Source organism: Colletes gigas, unplaced genomic scaffold, assembly GCF_013123115.1.
Source record: "Colletes gigas isolate AHSC1104 unplaced genomic scaffold, ASM1312311v1 Colletes_gigas_Sc00011, whole genome shotgun sequence".
Taxonomy (NCBI): Eukaryota; Metazoa; Arthropoda; class Insecta; order Hymenoptera; family Colletidae; genus Colletes; species Colletes gigas.
Window position 1 is genome coordinate 7824481 of NW_025106640.1, and position 22436 is coordinate 7846916.

The 22436-nt window shown below is 39.1% G+C and overlaps 4 protein-coding genes across 7 annotated transcripts; 1 reads left to right on the plus strand and 3 right to left on the minus strand.

The window, feature by feature from the left end:
* Window positions 1–4518: 4518 nt before the first annotated feature.
* LOC122398129 (histone-lysine N-methyltransferase EHMT1) lies at window positions 4519–10297 on the minus strand. Of its 3 annotated transcripts, XM_043397759.1 has the most exons (13): window positions 9125–10297; window positions 8453–9048; window positions 8339–8389; window positions 8162–8265; window positions 7442–8084; window positions 7033–7365; window positions 6724–6952; window positions 6437–6643; window positions 6278–6358; window positions 6102–6213; window positions 5780–6030; window positions 5535–5710; window positions 4519–5110 (listed from the first exon to the last, which is right to left on the minus strand). In XM_043397759.1, exons 1-10 carry the CDS (start codon window positions 9991–9993, stop codon window positions 6159–6161), a joined length of 3168 nt encoding a protein of 1055 aa, XP_043253694.1. In that variant the 5' UTR covers window positions 9994–10297; the 3' UTR covers window positions 4519–5110; window positions 5535–5710; window positions 5780–6030; window positions 6102–6158. The 3 variants fall into 3 exon arrangements, with proteins under 3 accessions (XP_043253694.1, XP_043253695.1, XP_043253696.1); XM_043397760.1 differs by having other exon boundaries at window positions 6102–6358; window positions 6454–6643; XM_043397761.1 differs by lacking the exons at window positions 4519–5110; window positions 5535–5710; window positions 5780–6030 and having other exon boundaries at window positions 6187–6213; window positions 6454–6643.
* Window positions 10298–12075: 1778 nt separating this feature from the next.
* Window positions 12076–16773, minus strand: LOC122398265 (dual specificity mitogen-activated protein kinase kinase 7-like). Of its 2 annotated transcripts, XM_043397977.1 has the most exons (9): window positions 16501–16773; window positions 15548–16005; window positions 15289–15468; window positions 15080–15214; window positions 14762–15009; window positions 13227–13585; window positions 12893–13130; window positions 12526–12813; window positions 12076–12455 (listed from the first exon to the last, which is right to left on the minus strand). In XM_043397977.1, exons 1-9 carry the CDS (start codon window positions 16655–16657, stop codon window positions 12320–12322), a joined length of 2199 nt encoding a protein of 732 aa, XP_043253912.1. In that variant the 5' UTR covers window positions 16658–16773; the 3' UTR covers window positions 12076–12319. The 2 variants fall into 2 exon arrangements, with proteins under 2 accessions (XP_043253912.1, XP_043253911.1); XM_043397976.1 differs by having other exon boundaries at window positions 12893–13585.
* Window positions 16774–17208: 435 nt separating this feature from the next.
* Window positions 17209–19776, minus strand: LOC122398267 (ATP-binding cassette sub-family F member 1). Its single transcript, XM_043397978.1, has 5 exons — window positions 19379–19776; window positions 19083–19308; window positions 18346–18991; window positions 18097–18275; window positions 17209–18018 (listed from the first exon to the last, which is right to left on the minus strand). Exons 1-5 carry the CDS (start codon window positions 19729–19731, stop codon window positions 17524–17526), a joined length of 1899 nt encoding a protein of 632 aa, XP_043253913.1. The 5' UTR covers window positions 19732–19776; the 3' UTR covers window positions 17209–17523.
* A 626-nt stretch (window positions 19777–20402) lies between these two features.
* Window positions 20403–22191, plus strand: LOC122398465 (adenylate kinase 8-like). The gene is made up of 9 exons (XM_043398319.1): window positions 20403–20489; window positions 20556–20652; window positions 20718–20810; window positions 20872–21005; window positions 21070–21247; window positions 21313–21437; window positions 21503–21612; window positions 21687–21858; window positions 21925–22191. Exons 1-9 carry the CDS (start codon window positions 20403–20405, stop codon window positions 22189–22191), a joined length of 1263 nt encoding a protein of 420 aa, XP_043254254.1.
* Window positions 22192–22436: the final 245 nt, after the last annotated feature.

A 22436-nucleotide genomic window follows, 5' to 3' on the forward strand; every position in this document is an offset into this window, starting at 1 on the left:
ATTCACTGTCACAGAACATGTCACCGTAACGCCGCGATATGTCATCGCGTCGACGCGATATACTCGGCCCTGTTCTCCGCGTTTAAAACGTGAAAACGCGAGAGCGTGGAGCCGCGCGCGAACAGTGACGAGAAACCGAAAAAAAGAGGCGAGAAAGGGACGCGAACGTGTTAAAATACTCGCGCGGGAGTTGGAACGCGGAACGATTAAACGAAAAAACGAAACGACACTATGATTCTACGCAGCTACGTATAGCGCTTGCAAGCGCTCGACGGTCGCTACACTAACTGCCGCTTCTTCGCTTGAATTTCGACTACCCCGACCGCCACGACCAATCACCGTACGATGCAGCGCCCCCTACGCCTACAGTTCCGTTCCCCCTCCGCCAATCACCGCGCGGACTGGTCATTCTCCTCGATCGTCTTTTTCGTACAATTTTTACGCGGTCGTTAAATATTTTTATAATCGCGTAATCTCATCTTTCGTCGTTTCAAGGGCGAGCACAACACGCTGTTTCAATCGGCGAAATTCGAGTCTAATCGGTGTCTAGTGCTGGTGAGTGGTGGAATCGTGATATTGTGCGCGAGATTCTTTCAAGGACAAAGGAGCACGAATATGTTCATACGACTCGACGACCGATTTACACACACGAGAAGCGGGTATGTCACAAATATCGGACGAATATTACAAACATTGATGGCACGCACAAACTATTTCCCGATTGTCCTTGCGAAGATTCTTTCGACGCAACGCTGCACGCAACCGACGCCATAAGCATTGCATTTCGAATCTACTTGTTAAAATATGTTTCAGATCTGGTTCAGAATTACAGAAATGTAACAGGTCACCTAGTTCGTACACTTTCGTATCTTTCGTATCTTTCGTATCGTTCGTATGCACTCTATTGAAACCGAAGTATGACCGGCAGTCGAACGACCGTGAATGCGTACTGAAGTACCGACTCCGGAAACGAACAGTGTTGCAGCGCACGCTGCACTTCCGTAGCGGCGATTCCGCGAACTTTGTGCAACAGAACCACCGAAGGTAACAAACATAGAAAACTTATTACCTACACAGTCCAATGTTCACTAAATTAGTATCGTGTGCGTAATTACATGTGAGTTGATTATGCAAGGATTGAAATTCATTTCTAAATCTGTGACAGGAAAATGATAATGAGGTTTCGAGACTCGATAAAAATGGGGGCGAAAGATCTACTCGTATACCTCGTCTCTAGAATCTTTGATGAATCGATGAGAATTAAAACTAACCTAGCGAAGAAGCTCTATATTCATGATGATCTATGCCAAGCGGATCGCAGCCAATTTGCTAATATTGTTTAGAATTTTAATTAATAATTGCATTACCCACGTAAGAGCGTTACGATTATTAATTAAACGTTAAACAATATTACCCAGGTCTCACCACGAGGAGGTTGCTGCGAGCGGAGACCCAAAGGGAGATAGATGGAATCAAAGTTCCATCGATCTCCCTTTTAGCTAAGCTTAGCTACCAAGTAATTATTTCGTTTAAAAAAGGGTCGAAGCTAAATTATGGGAGACGCGACGCGATGCTGAACCGTGCAGCAGATCTTCGGATCGAATCAACACTGCCCTTGGTAGATTGATTCCTATTTCTAGCAATCGATCTATCATGGGTAGGCGACTAGATCTTTCGGACAAACTGGACGGCCGATCACATGTTTCGATCGATGAAACAGCGGTGATCGAAGCTAGGAACCAGAGAACGAGTCGAGAGAAGCTACTTGTTAAATAATTACTTGGCGATATGCAACAGGGACTTAAAATTAACGTCGAAGCTCGAGTCTGGTCAAGTCGAAGCTAAAATTCGGACGATAGAAGGAAACAAAGTTCCTCGGATGTTCTGATTTGATTGTACCAAGCAATTATTTGGTTAGAAAGAGGGATGAAGTTAATTCGAGGGACACGCGACGCGTCGCGACGCTGAACCGTGCAGCGGATCCGAGGATCGAACCTACTGCCCTTGCTAACTAGATCTCTATGGGATAATGGACGGCTGCGACTCCGAATCTAAGGTCTCCATTGCTCCAACGCAACCCGCCGGGAGCCCGAAGGACCCGACTCAAGTTGTCTGACATAGAGAGAGTACCTCTGTTTCAGTGTCGACTTCCGCTGGAAGGTATGCGATTCCGCAGGATACGGAATCTCCACACCTTCCAGCAGAGTACCATTTTCCCTGGATCTAGCTACCTAAGGGAAGGCGATTTGATCTTTCGGACCAGATACACAGCCGATCACACGATCCAATCGATGATGCGATCGAAGCAAGGAACGAGGGAACGAACAAGAGAGAAGCTACTTATTGAATAATTGCTTGGTACAGCACGGATCCACGTGTAATAAAGAAGGCTTCGACGTTCATTTTAATACTCGCGGGGAAGCTTAAGACTAATCAACTTGGAATTAAAAATCCCACCGACGATTGTGGCGTTCTCCCTCGATTGATCTAAATGTTGAACTGAAATCAGAACTAATATTTGTATTAGTGAGATATGGTAATAAATTTAATATACACTTAAAAATGATCTATCACCTAGCTAAAGGAAATTGAACAAAGTATATTGACAAGTTAGAAGAATTTAAGCTGAAACGTAGAACTAAAAATCTTCTATCGATCAGTCATCGAAACGAATATGGTATGTCCATCGACAGAATGTTAGAAATATCGAAACGACCAATTCGTTGAAATGAAAGAAACTTGGATCGAGACATCGATTTGAATCAACCCCAAACAATCAAACGAAATGGAAGAATCGAACAAAGTACCTCCGCAGAATATAAAGCGAATTCGAGCAAGATCGTAAGAATAACAATTCACGAAATTGTATAGAAACAAATGTAGTATACGATGGAAGACAATATTACATTATTATATCCTGAAATATTACACATATCAAAGCAATAACATAAATTCGACGAACAATGTACAAGTAGTAACAGAGAAAAATGACATACATAATAATCAAATACAAATCAGATAGATAAATACAGTTGAATTCACATCGAACAAACAAATAAAAATAATAAAATATAGATGAGTGGAGTGGACTTACTACTTGTTGTCAGTACACGGGATAGTTACCACTGGAACAGCTGTAAAGTAAGAAAATATTCATATTATAGCAACAGCAGTTAGACAAGCAGGGCAAAATCAGTTCATTTAAGCGAAATTGGTATCAAACGATAGAATGGAAGAGGGGAGAGAAGTTTTAAACAGTTCTTACCGTAGTCATCACCGTCCGGCACTGGTCAGTAGTGGTCAGCTCTGGTCAGTAAGTGGTCAGTAGTGGCAGGAACGCTAGCCGTGACTGGTCAGTAGTGGTCAGTATTGGTCAGTGGTGGTCAGCCATGGTCAGCGCTGGCCAGTAGTGGTCAGCAGCGGCCATCAGAGGTCAGCAGTGGTCCCCGGTTCGCGTTTGGCTATTTGCCAACTCCCGAATTCGCGACGCGACTGAACAATGCTTCGCAGTGACTCCGCTTATATGTCCAAGATAAGATAAGGAAAGGGTGGGGAGACCAGTCAGAGCCAATGCTGAGGTTACCGGTTAAGACTATCTCGCGTACAAAGAAACTATTTCGATCGGTTCCACCTCTTGACCATTTCTGAATCTTCGCTGATGTCAACCACACTGTTGACCACCAGTGACCATAAGCTGGTCATTGTTACAACTTGATGCATGATCTTTTTAACATTTTGTTCCGCTTTGGAAGAGTATATCTCATATAAGACACTCGTGGTACAGCGATAGCGTTCATCCCACCAACGATAGGTCTATTCTTTACCTCGTTTATGCGTAATAGGTATACATGGGTTGGTAAAATAAAAATTCCTGGGCAGTAGAGACTCAAAATCATACGCAGGTTGACACAAATCGTACCTCAGCTGTTTCGAAAGCAAGAAAGAAATGGAGTCTCGACACCCCATAAAAATGGGCCGAAAAAGTACATTGAAAGGTCATTGAAGATATCAGCTATTTCGAGAACGAGAAGGAAGGCTCACATTCGCCTTCTTTCTCGAATTCCCGAAATGCAGAAGGTCAGTTTCCTTGGGCATCGGTTTACCGTTGCTAGCACTAGTGGCAAATGACATGGAACAATAAAAATGCATGCAACATCGGGTTACAGTAATAATTTGAACCTGTTTGTTGAACCAGGTATATTCAAAGCAACTACGGTATTATATTAAAAAGAACTACATCTCTTTTATTATACAAAAAAATCAATAGTTTGTACAAAAGGGTGTACTCTTATATTCTAAACTGTTCGCATTAAATCGAACACTCGTAAACGATTCACCCTCTAAAACTGAATAAGCGAACATACAAACTCGTAACTTTATTCGTAATATGAAATTCGTTACAAGCTTCGAACATACTGTACTTGCACTCGATTATATCGATTAGTTTACTTTTACCCTTTTACCTAACACTCGCTTCATTTGCAAAACTATAGTAGTTACATTTAACACACACTTCTTTACAGTCTGTACATCGCGTACGAAAAACTATATAACAGTTTTATATTATGCACATCGTTTACTTTTCTAAAAAAAAAAACAGAAAAGAAAAGTTTTAAAGTGGCACATCTCGTACAATCTATTCGTCTTAGGAAAATAATCGACAGAATAGAGAGGTATAATCATTTGACTTCGCGAACTCGAAGAGACAAAGCGTAATTCCTTCTTAGTTAAAATAACAAAATGTCAGATTCTTTTAAATAATCCTCGCAACGTATCTAAATCCCACCACCATTTTGTACTTGTACTCTTTCAACATTTACGATCCACTTACGAAGATCGCACCAATCGAGATTTGGAAAATTCTCAATTAAAAACCCTCGCGTAAAAAGAAGGAAGAACATTAAAGTGATAATTAAGATAGACTAACATAAAATTAGCTAAATTGTTTTACGACTATTGAGCTGCCAGCATTTCTTCTTGCTGTATTTTTCTACGGTAGTTGTCCAATGTAACTTGTATAGTCTTCTCGGAGTATCGGCAGTTATCGGCTCCACAGGTACACGTGAATGACTTGCATTTTATTATCCAGAATTTCTCCCCATAATCGAAGCTGAAGGCAAAAATTCCGATTGATCTTCGATGATAAATTGAATGAAGTTAATGAAAATCGATGTTAGCATTAACAACTGTTCCTTGTGACGATTGCTCGAAAAGTAGACGTCCCGACAATACATTCTTCTCTGTTCAAAATAAACACGAACTTCCAAACTTACCATCCTCGAAACTAATCAGTGAAAAAGGTAAAATACAATAACGATTTTAAGTCCATCCCCGACACGGAATGCCAACTAGGATTTTAAGAGAGAACAAGGCGAAGAAACTGTAACTACCAGCGATAACGATTGACCCACCAAAACCAAACGTGAAATGGTTTATTAACTAAAGAAAATTAGCATGTGACGCCATTTTCTAACGTGTACAAGTATTGTGATTCTCGCGCATCAGTTGTTTTTTTCTTTTTTTTTGTAACATACCCGAGCTCTTCGTCTGCCTCGATCTCGCGATTCGCGAAAAATGCTATCCTAGGAAAGTGCAAGTCTTGATGCTCAACGAACACTCGCACTGGCAAGAGATTAGGCGCACAAGAATGGTTTATAAAACGAGCAATATTTCCATATCGTCTCGCATCGATACAATAGGTTTCGCCATCCTGTATGAATAGAAAGAATTTGCACTGTGTTCAATAAACCAATGTGTACGTAAGATACTCGATACTTACTCTATTATCTAAATCGAAAAGGTATGAATCGTCTTCTCGATGATCAGCTTCAGAATCGGAAATGATCTCGCCCACATATTCGCATACATAGGAACCTTTGGGAATGTGTCGCAATGTCCGAAGACCCCAACCTTTTCCTTGCGTTCTAAATAATTGGAATCTTTGCGTCAAACCGTGTTGAACAACTCTGTTGTTACACGTTATGCGATTACAGTCGCACGCTGGATTGCACTCGAATAACATCGGAGGGTCTGAATGAAAAATATTAATTCATATTTGTAAACGTATTGAGTTTAATACTCGAGGTAAGGATTTAATGTACCTGTATAATTAAATTCTGGAATTAGTTTCCCTTCTTCGTCGTACCAACACCTTAAACTTATATTTCCACACAAACACTTTTCCGAACTGCAATTATCTTCACATCGACAAGACTGTAAAGACGTTATAGTGCGATCAACATTTATACTACTAGTAAAACAATTCTCAGTCACGTACAGGAAATCTGTAGGCTTATCCTCGGAATCATATCCATTAACGCATTGAATCGGATTTGTTTCTTTACCGCGTGAGATATCACTGTAAATGTAAATGATTAAGTACAGTTTACAAACGTTGCTCGGTCAAAGATAAAGATACATTAAACTTGATAGTCACTTAGTTAAAATTTTTACTGTTTTTTCCCACATATGTTCAGAAAGTTCATTAACTTTGGCATTTAATCTTAAAGCAGACATAGTATCTCCATCGTTCGTGCAACAATGTACTGCTGTTTCTCCAGCGGTATTAACTTCACCTATCTTGGCACCTCGAGCTAATAACAGAACGCTAACAGCATACTGATCTTGTCTCGCAGCTATATGCCTATCACATATGAAAGATGGTAGAGTTAAGGTTTTTACACATATTACAGAAAAAAAAAATGGAAACGTTATGTAACTTACAAAGGCGTGTCGCCGTGGACGTTAACAGCATTCACATCACAACCTTCGTTAAGAAGCATTTCTGTAATTTCGGAACTTCCGCTGAAAGCACTCCAATGCAATGCTATATTCTGTTCCGCGTCACGGATTAAAGGATCGCATTTTTTGTCAATCAAAAATCGTGCTACATCGGCATGACAAAATTCACATGCCCAAATTAAACTCGTCCAACCGCCATCATCCACCGAATCTAACCGGTTAACGTTAATTATTGTGATATATATCGTTAAACTAAATCAAGCAGTATATAGTACGATCAAAATTCATTACCTACTAATGTTCTTGGCGCTTTACATTCCGTCAAAATTATCCGACAAACTTCCAAATGGCCAGATTTGGCAGCCATATGCAAAGCGGTCATACCATCTTCTCCTTTCAATGTAACATCAGCACCTATTCTTATTAAGTATTTTACTACGTCAGCTTTACCCTTGCTAGCGGCTAGCATCAGAGGAGTTAACTGATTTCTATCCATCACGTCTAATTGAGCACCAGCTTGTACCAATACATGTACACAGGATAAGTGGCCCTTATCCGCGGCTATATGGAGTCCAGTTCTATGAGCATAATCGCGGAATGTATGGTTTGCATTGTAGCCACATGCTGAAACATCAGAATTTATTAATTCGTTAATACGTCGTCGGCTAAAAATGGAAGTAAAGTCAATATGATAGTCTACCTAAAACATTAACCAACTTCTCTAAATCGCCATTTTTTACAGATGTGTAAAGACTCATGATAGTGTAACGTTCTGGTCTCTCGGAATGAACAGATGGTTCGGGTATTTTAATAACATCGGGTTGAATCAAAGGGCTTGGGGGACGCTCTGCCAATTTTGTGTTGTCACCTTTCCCGGGCAGACTTATTTTTGCGGAGGGCAGTTTCGAAAATTTTTTACGAGTAGGAATGAACACAGGTTTTCGTAGACCGCTCATGGTAATCATTACATCGTACGCGGTACTTTCGCTTCCACAATGTGGACATACCCCTTTTTTATTTGGATAAACTTCACATTCACGGTGATACTGGTGACCATTAACGCACTGCACGAACCTTCCTTGGGAACAAAACAGTCCACAGGAAGGGCAACAATTGTGTCTGAGCAGTCTCTCCTTGTGCATTCGACACAAAATTATAAACGGAACGCGTGTACTAGGTCTTCTCATTGCAACGTCGTTGCTATCCACCTCGTTGCAGCATCCTACCAATCTATTGTCGATAGAATCTATCGCGGTACAATACAACGGTGCTCCAGAACCCGTTATCGTTACATAGAGTTGCGATCGTATTTGACACAAACATAGCATCGATTGACCATATGGCTGAAAGATATAAATATCATAAATAGGAAATATAACAAGCATATTAAATAAATAAACATATATGCAATTATACTAACTTCACTCATAATTGCTGTTGACTCTGGCTTTGAAGCTTGTCCTTCTGCAGGACTGGGACTTGGAGCCATGCTTCTCCTTGTCCTTTTAGCAGGTACAGTGCCTTCTACAAAGTATGTACAAATGAAGACAACCCTTCTATTTAAGATATGCGTATAAAAAAATATATGAACTATTACCTTCAGGATAATCATTGTTTTTGCCTGTCTCTGCTATCGATGCAGATCCATCTAAAAGGAATATTTTTATATATCACAATATAATAATACAAATTCACTCCTACTTTTGTGTACCTTCAAATAAATCTGCCTTTGCTATTTTCCTTGCACCCTGACTTCCTCTAGGTCGACCTCTCTCTCGCTTAGGTCTACCAGTGGCAGGTTTTAAAAATGGCTTTTCAATATCTGTTAGTGGTGCATCATCGCTCGTGGGGCTGCCAATTGAGTTACTCAGTTTTGTTTGTGATTCTGAGCTTTTTATCATAGGGGACAATTTTGGCATACCATCAAAGTCGGATGAAAAATTTTGAGATTCATCCAAGATTGCTTCGTTTGCATTACTCTCTGACATAGATGAATTTCTAGAACATTCTAATGCTGTGTTTACCTCAGAAAGACTGCTGTTTCCATCTGTAATGGAAGTCTCTGCTTCCTGACGTATATCGGGAGGCTTGGTTTGTGCTTGCTTATTCTGATCTTTTCCTTGGATCACTTTCTTCGGCCTCCCTGGTTTATTATATTTCCTTTGTTTTTTAAACTGCAAATTTTCCTCCGTGTAATTAGACTTTTCTTTTCTTGCCATTGCACTCTCTAATACTGTACTCTTCAATGATTCTTTGCACAATCTCCTTGCTGAACGCTTAGGACCTGGAGATTCCTCTGTCTGGTCACTAAAAATGTCATGGAATGTTTACAAATATCACCACATAATACTTTATATATTTGAGATGAAGGAAAATAAAAAACCTAAGTGCTCTTAATCTAGGTCGTCCTATTCTTCTCTTCCTAGTAATGGGGACTGTGTTGTCCGCTTGATCCACCTGTTCTACAGGTTCTACAGGTTCTGCAGGTTCTGCAGGTTCTACAGTTACATCTGCTTCATCAGCTTTTGCTTTTTCCTCAGAAACTACGGTTTTCACTTCTGCCACTACCTCAGTATCATCTTTTGTTACATTTGTGTCTTCTGTGTCCATCTTTGGTTCTTTGTTTTCAGTATCTTTGGGTGGTTCTTCCACTTTGCCTTCCTCTGAGTCCGACTTCTCAATAATATCAGAATTCTCATCAGAGTTCTCGATCTTTACAGAAACACCGCCAATCTGATCACAATTTACCAATTCATCAGGAACTAAAGTAAGGTTGGAGGAACAGCTTGATATCTTCGTTTTTTTACCGTGATCGGTATTCTCGTCGATTGTCCTAAACGTAAGAACGATACGCGGTATTCCATTGCTATCTTTTTTCGAAATTTCTTGTTTACCAATATTCTCATCCTCTTTATGATTTTCGTCTATTGTTACCGGACTAGGGCTAGTATTTTGTTTCGTAGGAACTACCTCCTCATCTTTATTTTCGACGGGTTCCAACTCGATTGCTGGAACTTCGTCAGGAGCCACCACCGGTTTTTCAACTTCCTCGTGATCCGACATCTCCGATCGATTAATTTCAGCATTTTTTGTCGGGCTCACGCTCTTGTTAAATTCATTCGTCATGCCCTCGAGGATCTGTTGAATACTGACCTTATCTTCGACCCTCTCGGCAACCATCGTACCTTCCTCTTCGCCCCCTTCTTGACAACCCTCCATCGTGGCAGTTTCCTTGCTTTTAACTTCTGACATAATAATACTAATCTTCTAAGCGGAAACTAGAAATCTTTACACTTGAAAGGCGACCCCATCGCAAACTTTAGGCAGACATTGAATTAATTTCCACACGTCGAACGGCTACTAAAATGTATTCCAACGTCAACGATGTCTTCCGCACAGTGCGAGTAGCTACAACGGTAGCGCAACACGCCTTCCGTATTTCTTTCTGACTGAATACTGTGACTAACAGCCAAACGGGCACCGTGAAAATATCTCTCCGTGCACTTTCCAGCAACCTGACTAATTATATTATCACAGAAACCATTTGTTCCAAAGATTTTCGGAAATATATCTACACTACGCTGGCGTGCCCCGCATAGACCTGGAGGCCATATTGATTGCTCAGGGACGGGCCGATTCGAGCGAAGAATTTATTTTTAAAATGATCTTCGACGAGCCCTTTTACTCGAAAATCATATACTCTTTGTTAGTTTCGCAAGGTTAAACGATGTTTTCGGTATACAATATCATTTACGAGAAACAATAATGTAGCTCAATTATGTGAGAAAGGCATAATATACATATCTATATAATACGCGATTGCAAGCCTTGTGCACCTATACATTCAAAGCAAAAAAGATAATGAATTCTTCTGTAATTCATTACTCTCGACTAGAATGGAGGAATGCTCTTTCCGGTTTGCTCGCCTTCCTTTATATTACATTTATTTGTTCGTTCTTCACGATGTATATTAATTTTCTTCTCGATTAGAACTTATTCACAATTGAAAGTCGATAAAGAATTAGAAATTATCTTGGTGTGGCTGTGATTTTGTTCAAAGCTGCAGTTGAATTTACAAATGTATGCATAAATTCATCGTTCTCGTTTTAATGTATGCATTCACGCACAAAAAACTAAAACTAATGTATATGTAACGTTGTTTTAATATTGAATGTAATTTAATATTTGCATTTGTTTAAAATGACGATATAGCTGATTGCTAGTTCAAACGGAATGGTTAATATTATCGTTTCGTAGTTCCGATGATATATCAAATAAATGAACTTGCTACTGCTAAACGAAACCATTCCAATGCAACAATGGTTGCGCGCATGAGCATTCGAGAAAAAGAAATTGCTTAGGATTACGTGGCAGCACACGATAAAAATACATTGCAGGTAACTAATAAGCGGTTGCGACTGCATGAAATAGTCATAGATATCGTCAAGATATCTTCGAATTCCAAGATTTATCTTACGTGGAGTACGTAAGTGAAAAAAAAAAAAAGTAAGGGGATCGTATAAATATAAGTTTATTTACATTGCAACAGATCCTTTTGTCAAATAAACGACAAAGGTGATTACGGGTGTAGACTGAACAATGTTAATGAATAAATGTTAATTAAAAATAATAATTACAACGTTCTAGCCCAAACACGCCTCTTATTTAAATAATATACATTTGTTGAAATTCGTAGAATCTAGGAGACGTGAATATTGTGCTTTCCTCATGGAGACGTCGTTTATAATTCTTACGATTTGGTTTCCGTTCGATCGACTCCTGACTGCGATCGCCGTATGCGTTTGGTATTATTACAAACGATAATGAAACGTGAAAAATGTCGCCATTGCTAAGTCGAGTTGCAGAGATTACTGCAAGGCCGCCCGAGGAAGAGAGAGCTCCTATGCGAGTTTCGTTCGAAATATTCTCTCGCTTATGTCTCTCGATAAAAAAAGAAGCGTAAACGAAGAGTGATAGGAACGGTTTACGCATTCAGTACGATGCCGCATCTCCTATTAACGATTTTCTTCATCTTTTTTTTTTTTGTTTTTTTTTCCCTGTGTGTTTTTTTTAGAAAAACGTCGAACATACTACATTTATTTATATCTTTACAAGCAATATAAAAAGTTGAGCATCGTATTGCATCGGTGATTGCATCCTATATAAATACACGTCGACAAGAGAATTATTGACAAAGTAGTTCAACGCATTACGTTACAGCCACGAAAGAAAGTCGTGCGATTATTTAATCCCAAAGACCGTCCTCTCGAATCTAGGAGCCTAACTTTTCGTTCCCTTTTTTAACGAACAACTCTCCATGTTCGGTAATAATATCGTACACGGTACGTATCCGAGTCTCTTTGTTTAAAATACGTACATTATAGTTCACGGTGTCACCGAGTATTACAAACAACTATTTTTTGGTTTAGAATCGTTTTCAAGTACACTGTGCACAGACCACTCTATGTGCACGACCATCGTTGATTACAACACCATTCTACGTGGTACATATGATTAATTCAGTTACTTTTATCGCATATGGCACCAACAAGGAATATGATTTAATCGTAACGGTGGGTTATGGTGGCGGAGGTCTTCTCTGAGGTTCGGGGGTGTAACGTAGACGAGCTCGTACATGTTGAGGACTACCAGGCACAGAATTGCTTTCCGACAATCTCCTTGGCGGAGGTTGCGGCGGTGAAGACGATGCGTACCTTCAAAGGAACATTTCAAATAAATTTTATTCTACGCATGCATCCTCGAAACAAACCGAAGCGATACTACCTTCGCGCGAAAGAAGGCGATGCTTGATCCACTAAATTCCTTCTAATAGCAAGCGGGGATTCACCGCGACTTAGTCTTGGCGGTGGTTCCGGCGAAGGTGCTCGTTCACTTCCAAGCCTAAGTCGAACGTAAGAAGCGAAACGTTTTTTAGCGGATTCTTTTGATCCACCCTGAGTTGGTGGCATAGCAGACGGGGGATCTTGCTTCATTTGATGTGCAAAACGGGAAATTAATAATTCGGGACTGGTAGAACCATGAGATCCTTGTGGAGGAGGTTCAGAAGGAAACCTGTATTTAAACGAATAAGTTGAAGTTAATGTACAATATTAATTATGTTTGGTAACATCATCTTCTCGTTGACTATTACCTTTTACGACTAATCATAGGGCTACCATAAATATCTTGCGATTGCGGATGAGTTTGAGGCACAGGTGGAGTTTGTCCTAGTCGTTGTTGAAGAAATGGTGAATAACGACCACTTTCTGTTGGTTGTACTACGTTCGGAGGATCAACGTTTTCTCGCCTCCATGGCGAATAGTCACGAGCAAACGGACTCAATGATCTAGAAACACCTTGCCATCGTTCTTTGCTGGTGTCTCGATCTTCTGTAAAGCGTCCGTGGTATGGTGAATACAGTCTACTCCCAGTATCTATATTGGCATCCTGTCGATAAGGAGAAAACGGTCTTCCTTCTTGTCTACCTTGTCCATTAGTCGAACAGTGATTCGAAGAATAGTCCCTATTTTGTTCGACATGTTGTCTATACGGTGAATACGATCGTTGAAAATTCGTTTCCGATATGTCCACATCATTGGACGTAGGGGGAGAAAACGGCCTGGAGATTTCCTTTCGTCTAAGCACGTATGGACTATAAGATACATAATTTGCACCATTCTCACTATTTGATCGTTGATGAAATGGCAGAAAACTGGAATTCTGTGAGTCTTTGGTGACATTGCTTCGTAAGAAAGCTGGTACTTCAGATTGAGCCCTGAGATGAGCTGTTTGTTTTAGAGATACATGACCAGTAACTCGCTGCTGCCATCCTGCCAATCTGAAACTGAATTGCACGATATTAAACTATAATTGTATAGTTTAATATTTGTATCGTCGATCGGAAATTATTGACGCCCGTATAGTGGCACGATTCATTTGCGATTGCAACTGCCACCTAAGAGAAATGTGCCACGATGTTTCTGCAAAAAATCTGAGTCTGCAGAGAGTTAATAGAAGTTAGAGCGTTAATCAAATATCATGCAACACAGACGAGGATAGAGGAATTCTTTTCTAAGGTAACAAATCATAGACACTATCTGTGTTCGGAACTAAAAAAAATGTAAAATGTTACATGCTAAAAACACAACTAATAACGTACAATTGAAACTTTCTAATGGCTTAAAAGAAGGATAAAAGTATATAAACATAAAATGAATTATAGTTTCTTTTTTTTTCGATGAATGGAGTGTGCACAGGGAAAAATTATTTGTGCCACATGACCGGCAAGTCGCTACATAATATAAAGACAAATAAACAAATATTCAAATAAATAAAAACAATGCTTACCATGAGTGGGGGTTGAAAGGTGGGGTGTGTAACAGGCGCGTGCACAAACCAAACAACTTGAAATGAAAATCGGGCAGATTTTTGGATATTTTGTGAGGTTTATTTTTTTTAAGTTTTTTGGAATTTTTGGATAGATTTTTAAGGAAAATGGAAGAAGGGGCGAGGGCGAGGGAGAGAGGGGATGCTATGCTGCGCTGCCTCCCTCAAGCTCAACGCTGCAACACAATTCAACACGCACGCAAACTTTTAATCGAGATGTATGGACAGGTTTTTTAAATGTCATTTGATAATTAATAAAAGATAAATATGTAAAAAACTAATATCCAACAAAAACCCAACTTTAAAACTCATAATTTTTCGAACCGTTTTTAATACCTACCCATTAACCATGAATACTGAAGTGTGTTAACATTTTTTAAAACTAATATAAAAAAAAAAAAAAAAATAAACAATACCCAGTTATTCTCAAACCAAACCAAATCATTATGATATTAGTTGGGAATTTCATGCCATGTTTAAAACTCTATTCACTTCTATATAATGGTCTTTTCTAATGTGTCTACCATATTTCATGATGTCGTATATATTTTTGTTTTTTGTTCAACAGTATCCTATGTAATACCTGAAAACTACATTTTAGTGCTTACTATAAGTATGGTTAATAACAATTTACCTTGGTTCTAATTGTCGCATAACTCTGCCAAACCATTGGCAGCCAGAATTTAGAACAGAAGAGTTTGTTTCGTCATCTTGAGGTACGTCGTATTTTCGTATGAAAGAATGCTCCATGAGTTTGTGATATTTCGGACGATGTTTATAATTTTTTGTAAGGCAACAACACACAAAACTTCTAAATTCCTTAGAAAATAGTGCATCTGATGGAAGGGATGGAGGGTCATCTTGTACTACTCTGCTCAGTACCTATAAATTTTAATAACGATGTAACAGCTATCTTGAGCAAACAAAGTGCTATTATGTACATATTATTTACCTCAAAATCAGTCTTACAATCTCGATAGGGGAACACTCCAGTAGCTAATTCTACTAAAGTAATACCCAAACTCCATACATCTGCTCTTATGTCATAATCTGGCTTTGTTGGATCCGGAGGATCTATTCTTTCAGGCTATACAAAGTTTGAAGAAAATGTTACATAAAATAGCTTAAATTTATAATGTGATATTAAACGAGTATACTTACAGCCATGTAAGCAGCGCATCCTGCACTTCTAGTTTTTGCTTTACTATCAACTAGTCTACCGGATATACCAAAATCACATAATTTAACTCCTCCCCTTTCGTCAAGAAGAATATTACTAGGTTTCACATCTCTATGAATTACACCGTGCTTTTCTTTCAGGTATGACAATGCCTTTACTGTCTACGAAATTATAATTTTCCATGTAATCGTTATTCCTGATAGAATTAAAGATAAATTTACAACATTTGCTATCACTTACTGCTACTGTAACTTTTCCTAAAAATTCTTCCGGCATTGCTTGCCTAGTTTTCTTCAATAATTTATCCAAACAAGTTGCCATTAATTCCATACAAATCCACACATCCGACTCTGTGATAAAGCATCCCAAACATTGCACAATGTATGGACAATCATGCGATTTTAATACGACATCAAGATCCATAATTATCCTTTTATTTTCTTCCGCGTTACCAGAACGTCTCATTTGTTTTACAGCTATGAGTACACCACTAGGTTTATGCCTCATTTTAACAACGTGTCCACAGGTACCGTTTCCCAATTCACCAAGGTGTTCCAAGTCTTTCATTTCAGTTTGATATCTCTGTCCATTGATATTCAAAATACCATTCATCTTCATGATTTCTTGTAATTTCGACTCAAATTCGCTGTCTTGTTTCTTTGGAGGTATCTGTGAGACTTTCAAAGTTGGGATCGGAGCTGTATCAAGAAGGTCAGGTATCATTCTTGCGTCCAATTTCACTTCCGTTATTATTAAAACAATTTTCAACTTTCATTACAAATACAAAACGTACTCAAACTACCAAAAACAAATAGCAGTTTTGGAAATAAAAAAATAACTTAGAACCGTTTAAACAAAGAAACCATTTCTTTAAAAAGAAATAAGTGCACTGTTTTTGTTTATATGATTCGTTTAAACGGATTTCCGTTTATTATGAAACCCGATTTATCGACCAAAATATAAAAATATCGTCCTGTATAATGTTTGATACGCAAACAATTCGAACAAAACAAACTACGCGTTAAACAAGGAAACGAAAAGTGTATGATATATAGAATCAACAGAATAAATTGTGATGGTCAACATAACCTGTACGACAAGTGGTAAATGTTGCGATTACGTTAGAAACCTTCCGAGAAAAAGGTAAAGAAAAATTTCTTTACGCTCGCGAACAATATTTAAAACGAACTCACGTCGTGAGGCAGAAGTCGAGACAGTTCCCGTGGATGACGACTGAAGGCCCGTTCCTGATCCAACCTCGCCACTCTGTCTGTCCCTGTCTCTCGATTCATTTTCCGCTCTGAGACGCTCTTGTAAATTCAAAATCTTATTTTCCAGGGTACTGGACATCGCGACGATCTTTTATAACACTATCAAGTTCACCGCGGGACACCACCTCGCACAAAATATTTGACAATTTTCACATCACTCGTCTGCCCCTTTTGGCAGCGAACATTGCGCCGCCGGTTATACGCATTTCAGTAGAACCAACTCTCTTTCAATTTCTTGGAAATCACTAGAACGGTCCGTGATAAGAAAATTTCTCGAATTCCTTTTGACAAAAATTATTACATCTACGGAATATAGAACGTTAATAGGTGACTATGTTATTTACACGTAGACACAATGTTCATGCACGTGCAGATATTATTTAATTAGAAGCGATTCTGTGAATAATTTTTATTTTTTTACCATTCAAACATGAAGTAAATATTTATAATACAAAATACAGTTCTGTACAGAACATAATACATATGTATATAAATATTTCTTCGTAGACTCGAATTATATTTCCTAATCGATTTGAATTGCAATTGTCAGACATGAAAAATTAAAATGTTCGAAATACTTTAACCTTTGCTAATAATAGAAATCATTTCGGAAGCGATTATTAGGTACTTTGTAACTTTCCATTGGTATGACATTTGCAGCTCAAATAGAGATCGTATATTACGAATTTATTACAATTTGACAATATTTTTAACCCTATCAGACGTAACGTTTTCAACTCTGTATGCCTTTAAACGTAAATTAATCCACCTTTTTGTATTCGAAGCACTGATAATCGCATTTTAAAATCGACGATCAGAATTTAATAATTTTATGGGGAAAAACTAACATGTAAAAAGCGTTTAATATACTGGATGAATATTCGTGTCTGAAGGGATCGATTCCACAGGCCACTGGAGTATAACTGTTCTATAAAGGCAAAATGATTATTGTAGAACAGCAGCATTTGCAGCTATACTTGGATTGTTAACAACTTCTCCTAGACTTTCCAACAGTTCTTTCCTATAATCATCGAAATCTCCATCGATCTCGTTGATCTGTTGAGTTTCAATTACGTATAAACAACATTCTGTATCTCTGATTAGACGCTCATCGTGAGAAACGATAATAACTCCCCCTTTATATTCATTAATAGCCTCAGCCAGAGCATCGATAGATTCTATGTCTAAATTGTTCGTCGGCTCGTCTAAAATTACAACGTCGGGTGCATTTAAACATAATTCTGCCAAAGCGACACGTGCTTTTTGACCTCCTGACAAGTCTTTCATTTTAATTGTATGGGCGTGAGAACTCAGTCCAAATGTTCCTAATTGTTTCCTAGCTTTCTCGTATGGAAGATCAAACAAACGCATTAAATATTCTGACGGCGTTTCTTCAGCGGTTAGATGTTCGCCAGAGTGCTGGTCGAACTTACCTATCCTCTAAAAATGATAAGAGTAATTCAATACATAAATTCTCTTTATGTTTCAAACAGTAAGTAAATGCAAAGGCCTACTTACTAATCGATGATTCTTTATTAGATCTCCTTTCAGTGGTTGTAGATCTCCAGTCAATAATTTCAAAAATGTGGATTTGCCAACACCATTAGGTCCTACTATAGCTATTCTAGAACTTAAGTCTATTCCAAAATCAACATCAATAAATAATGGTTGTTGTCCTTCGTACGCGAAATAGACATCTAAGATAAAATATTAATTTTAAATTTATCTTTATAGAGATGTTGGGCAACTCCAATATTTATAACTTACTGTGAAGACCAAGAATGGGTGGTTGCAAAGGGGGTGGATCAGGGAAACTAAATTTGACTATATATTCTCTAGGTTTCTGTAACAATTCCGTAGGCGTCGTGTCATCCTCTTGCTTTTGCATTTTTGTTTTATTCTTCTCCTGCTTTCTGGTTAAAACTTCTTTTTGCTTTTTCTCTGCTTGTTTTTTACTTTGCCCCGAGGCTTTTAGGTCCTTCAACCGTTTTTCTTGCTTTTCGTATGCCTTTATCATCTCTTTTCGCTTTTGTACATACATCTTTTTAAACATACTATAATTTCCTTTGTAATAAAATAGCTTTTGCTGATCCAAATGAATCACGTCCGTGCAAACGTTATCCAAAAAGCTCTGATCGTGAGAAACAATTAATAGAGTTTTTTTCCATGCTTGTAGGTAATTGTCCAACCAGATAACAGCGTTCAAATCTAAATGATTTGTTGGTTCATCGAGTAATAACAAAGTAGGCTCTAAGAAGAGTGCCCTTGCAAGAGAAACGCGCATACGCCAACCCCCAGAAAAGTTCTTTGTCGCGCGATCTTGCATAGAACGACTAAATCCTAGACCAGCTAGAATTCTTCTAGCCCGTGGCTCTGCAGAATCTGCACCCGAAGCTCTCAGTTCTTCGTAAATCTACGTACAGAGATTTGTTCGATCAAATGTTTATATATTTACAAATACAGATACGTATATTTAAATACAATGCAACAGATAAGAATATTACCTCGTCCAGCCTACCTAAAACAGAATTATCTCCTTGTTCCACTAATTCTTCCAGCTGTTTGCACTCTGCTAATAACGCTTTACACTTAACATCTGCATTCAGTACTACTTCTACAGCCGGAGTATTATCGGCGATAACTTCTTGCTCACAGTACAATACATCTATCGTAGATGGAATGGCAAATGCTCTTTTCGCAATGTGACGCAATAAAGTAGTCTTGCCATGTCTGAAACGGGAACAAGAATTTAACACATCGAAAGTGCATTTTGTCGAACGGTCTGTTCAAATGTACACACCCATTTGGTCCTACCAAACCGTAACGTCTACCCTGTGCAATTAATAGACTGGCATTAGTGAAGAGCTCCTTTCCTTTGGCAGCAATGCTGAAATTTTCCACCTTGATGTCGACGGCATGTTCTAATTGTTGATTAGTGCGTTGCTGGGTTTGAGACTGGGACACAGTAAAATTGGACTCGAGTTCGCTGTGACCCTGACCACCGGTCTTCGTTAACATCTCCATAGTTCTCTCATACTCCTGCTGTTTCTTTAATTTTTTCTTTTCCTTGTGCGTCAGCTTTCTTTCAGGTTCCTCCACGTTCATTTCGGACATTTTCTTCGTAATATCTGACGTCTTTTTATCGGTTGACATACTGGAACGTGTAAGATCTGGTTTCCCAACCTCACTTTTCCGCACTTTCCTGGCAATGCCTGGCAGTGACGAAAGACGAAAAACGCAAAACACGTGGCGCCATCCAACCTTTAACACATTTTAGCATATTGCAGTGTTTCTAGGTATAATGCAGTGGGCATAATTTCCATAGTTCCACAAGTTTTCATGTAAAAAAATGAGCTTTTCTACTGATTTCCTTAGATTATACGCATTATAGAAAATAATAGCGATCGTTATACAACGGTCAAACGCGATCAAGTTTTTTATTTAATTACGAAAAATGTCGAAATTGCCGGAAGCGGAAAAACGAATGCGTTCCATCAATGCACGCTTTCTAGCATATTTAGAGAAACACCGCATATACGAACTGTTTCACGTAAATAACCTCTATGTATCGCGACTATATTTATGGATTATTTTGATACATCGATCTTTCTAAACAGGACATTGCCACGCAGTTGATAATTAAAAAACCGGAGAATCATCTTGCATTTATGAAGCAGTACGTCCATCTTGCCGCGAAAAGGTTGGATGTCCCTAAAATTATTTTGATCGCACCTCCAAGATTTGGTAACGTGATTTAAGGAAGGAAATAGGTATTTGAAGTGTATTTAATGACCGACTAAACATGTTTCTCACGAGTAGATAGAATGGCTCTAGCGAAAGTTCTTCAGGAAGAGTTAGGTGTCCGTCCATTGACCTTGAAAGACCTTCGAAAAGCGTGTGCCATAGAAGACGTAAGCTAAGACTACGTAGAAGCCTTTCTTTCTTTCCTTCTCTTAGAACACGTTTTGTTTCGATAGAATGTCTGCCATTGCGAGGAATCGGAAGATCTTGCATTGGCCATGAGGCAAATTTTAGAAAGCGGGACGTTACACGAATGCGGATGGCTTCTTGTTGGTAAAAAAAATAACGATTAAAAGTAATCTTTCATGACGTTTTCTCGTATTCTGATTACGGTACAGATTTACCAAGATCAAAGAGAGAGGCACGAGTGTTCCAGCGTTTGGGAATACTACCAACACACGCTATACAGCTTATAATTCCGAACGAATCCGGTAAATGCTCGACGCTCCACGGCTATCTAGATCAGATCAATTATCGCGATTTTTTTTGCAGATAATTGGGAACATATTTGTGCAGGCGCCAATTGCTGCCAAGCTTGTGACCCGAATGTTGCGAGAAAGTCGGAAGAGAAACGTTATTTGAAAAAATTGCGGGAACTACGGGAGGCTTACGCAAATTGTTTAATAGTTAGTTGGATCTTTTACAAGAATTCTATAATTATACAATGGTGTAAGAATGATTTATTTTAAGGAAGTCGAGGTCGGAATCAGAACCGTCGACGAACTTGGAAGAGATTGCGCGATATTAGCGAAAACAAAGAAGCATTCCGAAGCACTGTCGCCATTTCGAATCGCGCTGATTGGATCCAGAGGATCCGGTTGCACCACTTTAGCAAAATCCTTGGCCGAACGATTCAGTCTTATTCACAGTAATTTTGTCTTTTCGATTGCTTTGTAATTACTCGCGCGTTAAAGAAACAATTGTCTTTTATAGTCGATTACGATTACGTCGCGGAACAGGCATGTTTGCAACAGAATCCTTTGGGTGAAAAGCTCCGATCGCTCGAGAATAAATGCAGAGGAAGACTTAAGTCCGAGATTAAGATGCAGATCGTCGAAGTATGACAAAATTAACAAATGGAACTTTCCTTTCGAAGCGTGTATACAAATGTTATAACTTTTAGAAACACATATCCGGGTACGAGTGCTTGAAAAGCGGTTGGGTGTTAACCGGGTATCCAAAATCGGTGGAAGATTTCAAGTTGCTAGATCTGAGTCCCACTCCTCCTAACAGGTGTCACGCTAGTGCATCAGTTTATTTAAAATATTTATTTATGAAAATGCTCTTCGGTATACCGAATATTTCAGGGTGATATTCGTGGAGGTAAACGGTGATGTCTGCAGAGGAAGGTTGCTTAATCGCCGGTACAATATCGTCACTGGTAGCAAGCACGACATGTCCGCGAATAGTTACGTCGGTATAGATGACTGTAAATTGGGTCTACATCCGAAAGATTACAGACTGATCGTCGAACGAGATGTAAGAACGCGTCTGTTGGAATTACCACTCGCGTCCTTGATCGCGATTGCAATTATTTAATCGCAGCTTCAAGAGTACGAGGAGAACGTAGCCGATATGATGGAGTACGCGGGCGAATCCGCGGTGAAAATCGATGGGAACGAGGAGGAGAAAGTCGTTCGGGAAAAAGTCGAAGCAAGTTTGATGCGTCCAGCTCCGAACCCGCAGCTTAGGGTACCGACACTTCCGCCTGAGATCGATCCAATGGACATTGAATTCGATCCAGACGACGAACCCGATTCCAGCGTGTTCGATGATATACGCGCGCCAGAACCTACGTACACCTTCATCTAACAATCTCAGCTGTTAGGAAGAAGGGTTTACTTGCTAAAATCCTGTTTTGAGATATTAAATTTCTACCATTGTTCTTTGAGCACGAATGTTATTGATGCGTATCAGTATATGTATATAGGGGATGGACCTTAAAACGGGATATCGGTGACGCTTCACCCTCCGCGAGGGTGGAAAATGGGATACTTCTAGCGATTCTTGTTATCCTGTCACCTCAGGCATCTCGTTTTCGCAACGTCACTGGCGTA

Coding starts and splice junctions, on each gene's coding strand:
- LOC122398267 (XM_043397978.1), bottom strand. CDS start 19,731: ATGTCAACCGATAAAAAGACGTCAGATATTACGAAGAAAATGTCCGAA. Junction 18,992..19,082: donor TTTTAGGTAGGCTGGACGAG/GTAATATTCTTA, acceptor CTCTGTACGTAG/ATTTACGAAGAACTGAGAGC. Junction 18,276..18,345: donor ACCCATTCTTGGTCTTCACA/GTAAGTTATAAA, acceptor ATTTTATCTTAG/ATGTCTATTTCGCGTACGAA.
- LOC122398265 (XM_043397976.1), bottom strand. CDS start 16,657: ATGTCCAGTACCCTGGAAAATAAGATTTTGAATTTACAAGAGCGTCTC. Junction 15,215..15,288: donor GATGCGCTGCTTACATGGCT/GTAAGTATACTC, acceptor AACTTTGTATAG/CCTGAAAGAATAGATCCTCC. Junction 12,814..12,892: donor CCTATGATTAGTCGTAAAAG/GTAATAGTCAAC, acceptor GTTTAAATACAG/GTTTCCTTCTGAACCTCCTC.
- LOC122398465 (XM_043398319.1), top strand. CDS start 20,403: ATGGCTCTAGCGAAAGTTCTTCAGGAAGAGTTAGGTGTCCGTCCATTG. Junction 20,490..20,555: donor AAGCGTGTGCCATAGAAGAC/GTAAGCTAAGAC, acceptor TTGTTTCGATAG/AATGTCTGCCATTGCGAGGA. Junction 20,653..20,717: donor ATGCGGATGGCTTCTTGTTG/GTAAAAAAAATA, acceptor ATTACGGTACAG/ATTTACCAAGATCAAAGAGA.
- LOC122398129 (XM_043397759.1), bottom strand. CDS start 9,993: ATGTCAGAAGTTAAAAGCAAGGAAACTGCCACGATGGAGGGTTGTCAA. Junction 8,266..8,338: donor AAACAATGATTATCCTGAAG/GTAATAGTTCAT, acceptor CATACTTTGTAG/AAGGCACTGTACCTGCTAAA. Junction 6,644..6,723: donor GTCCACGGCGACACGCCTTT/GTAAGTTACATA, acceptor CATATGTGATAG/GCATATAGCTGCGAGACAAG.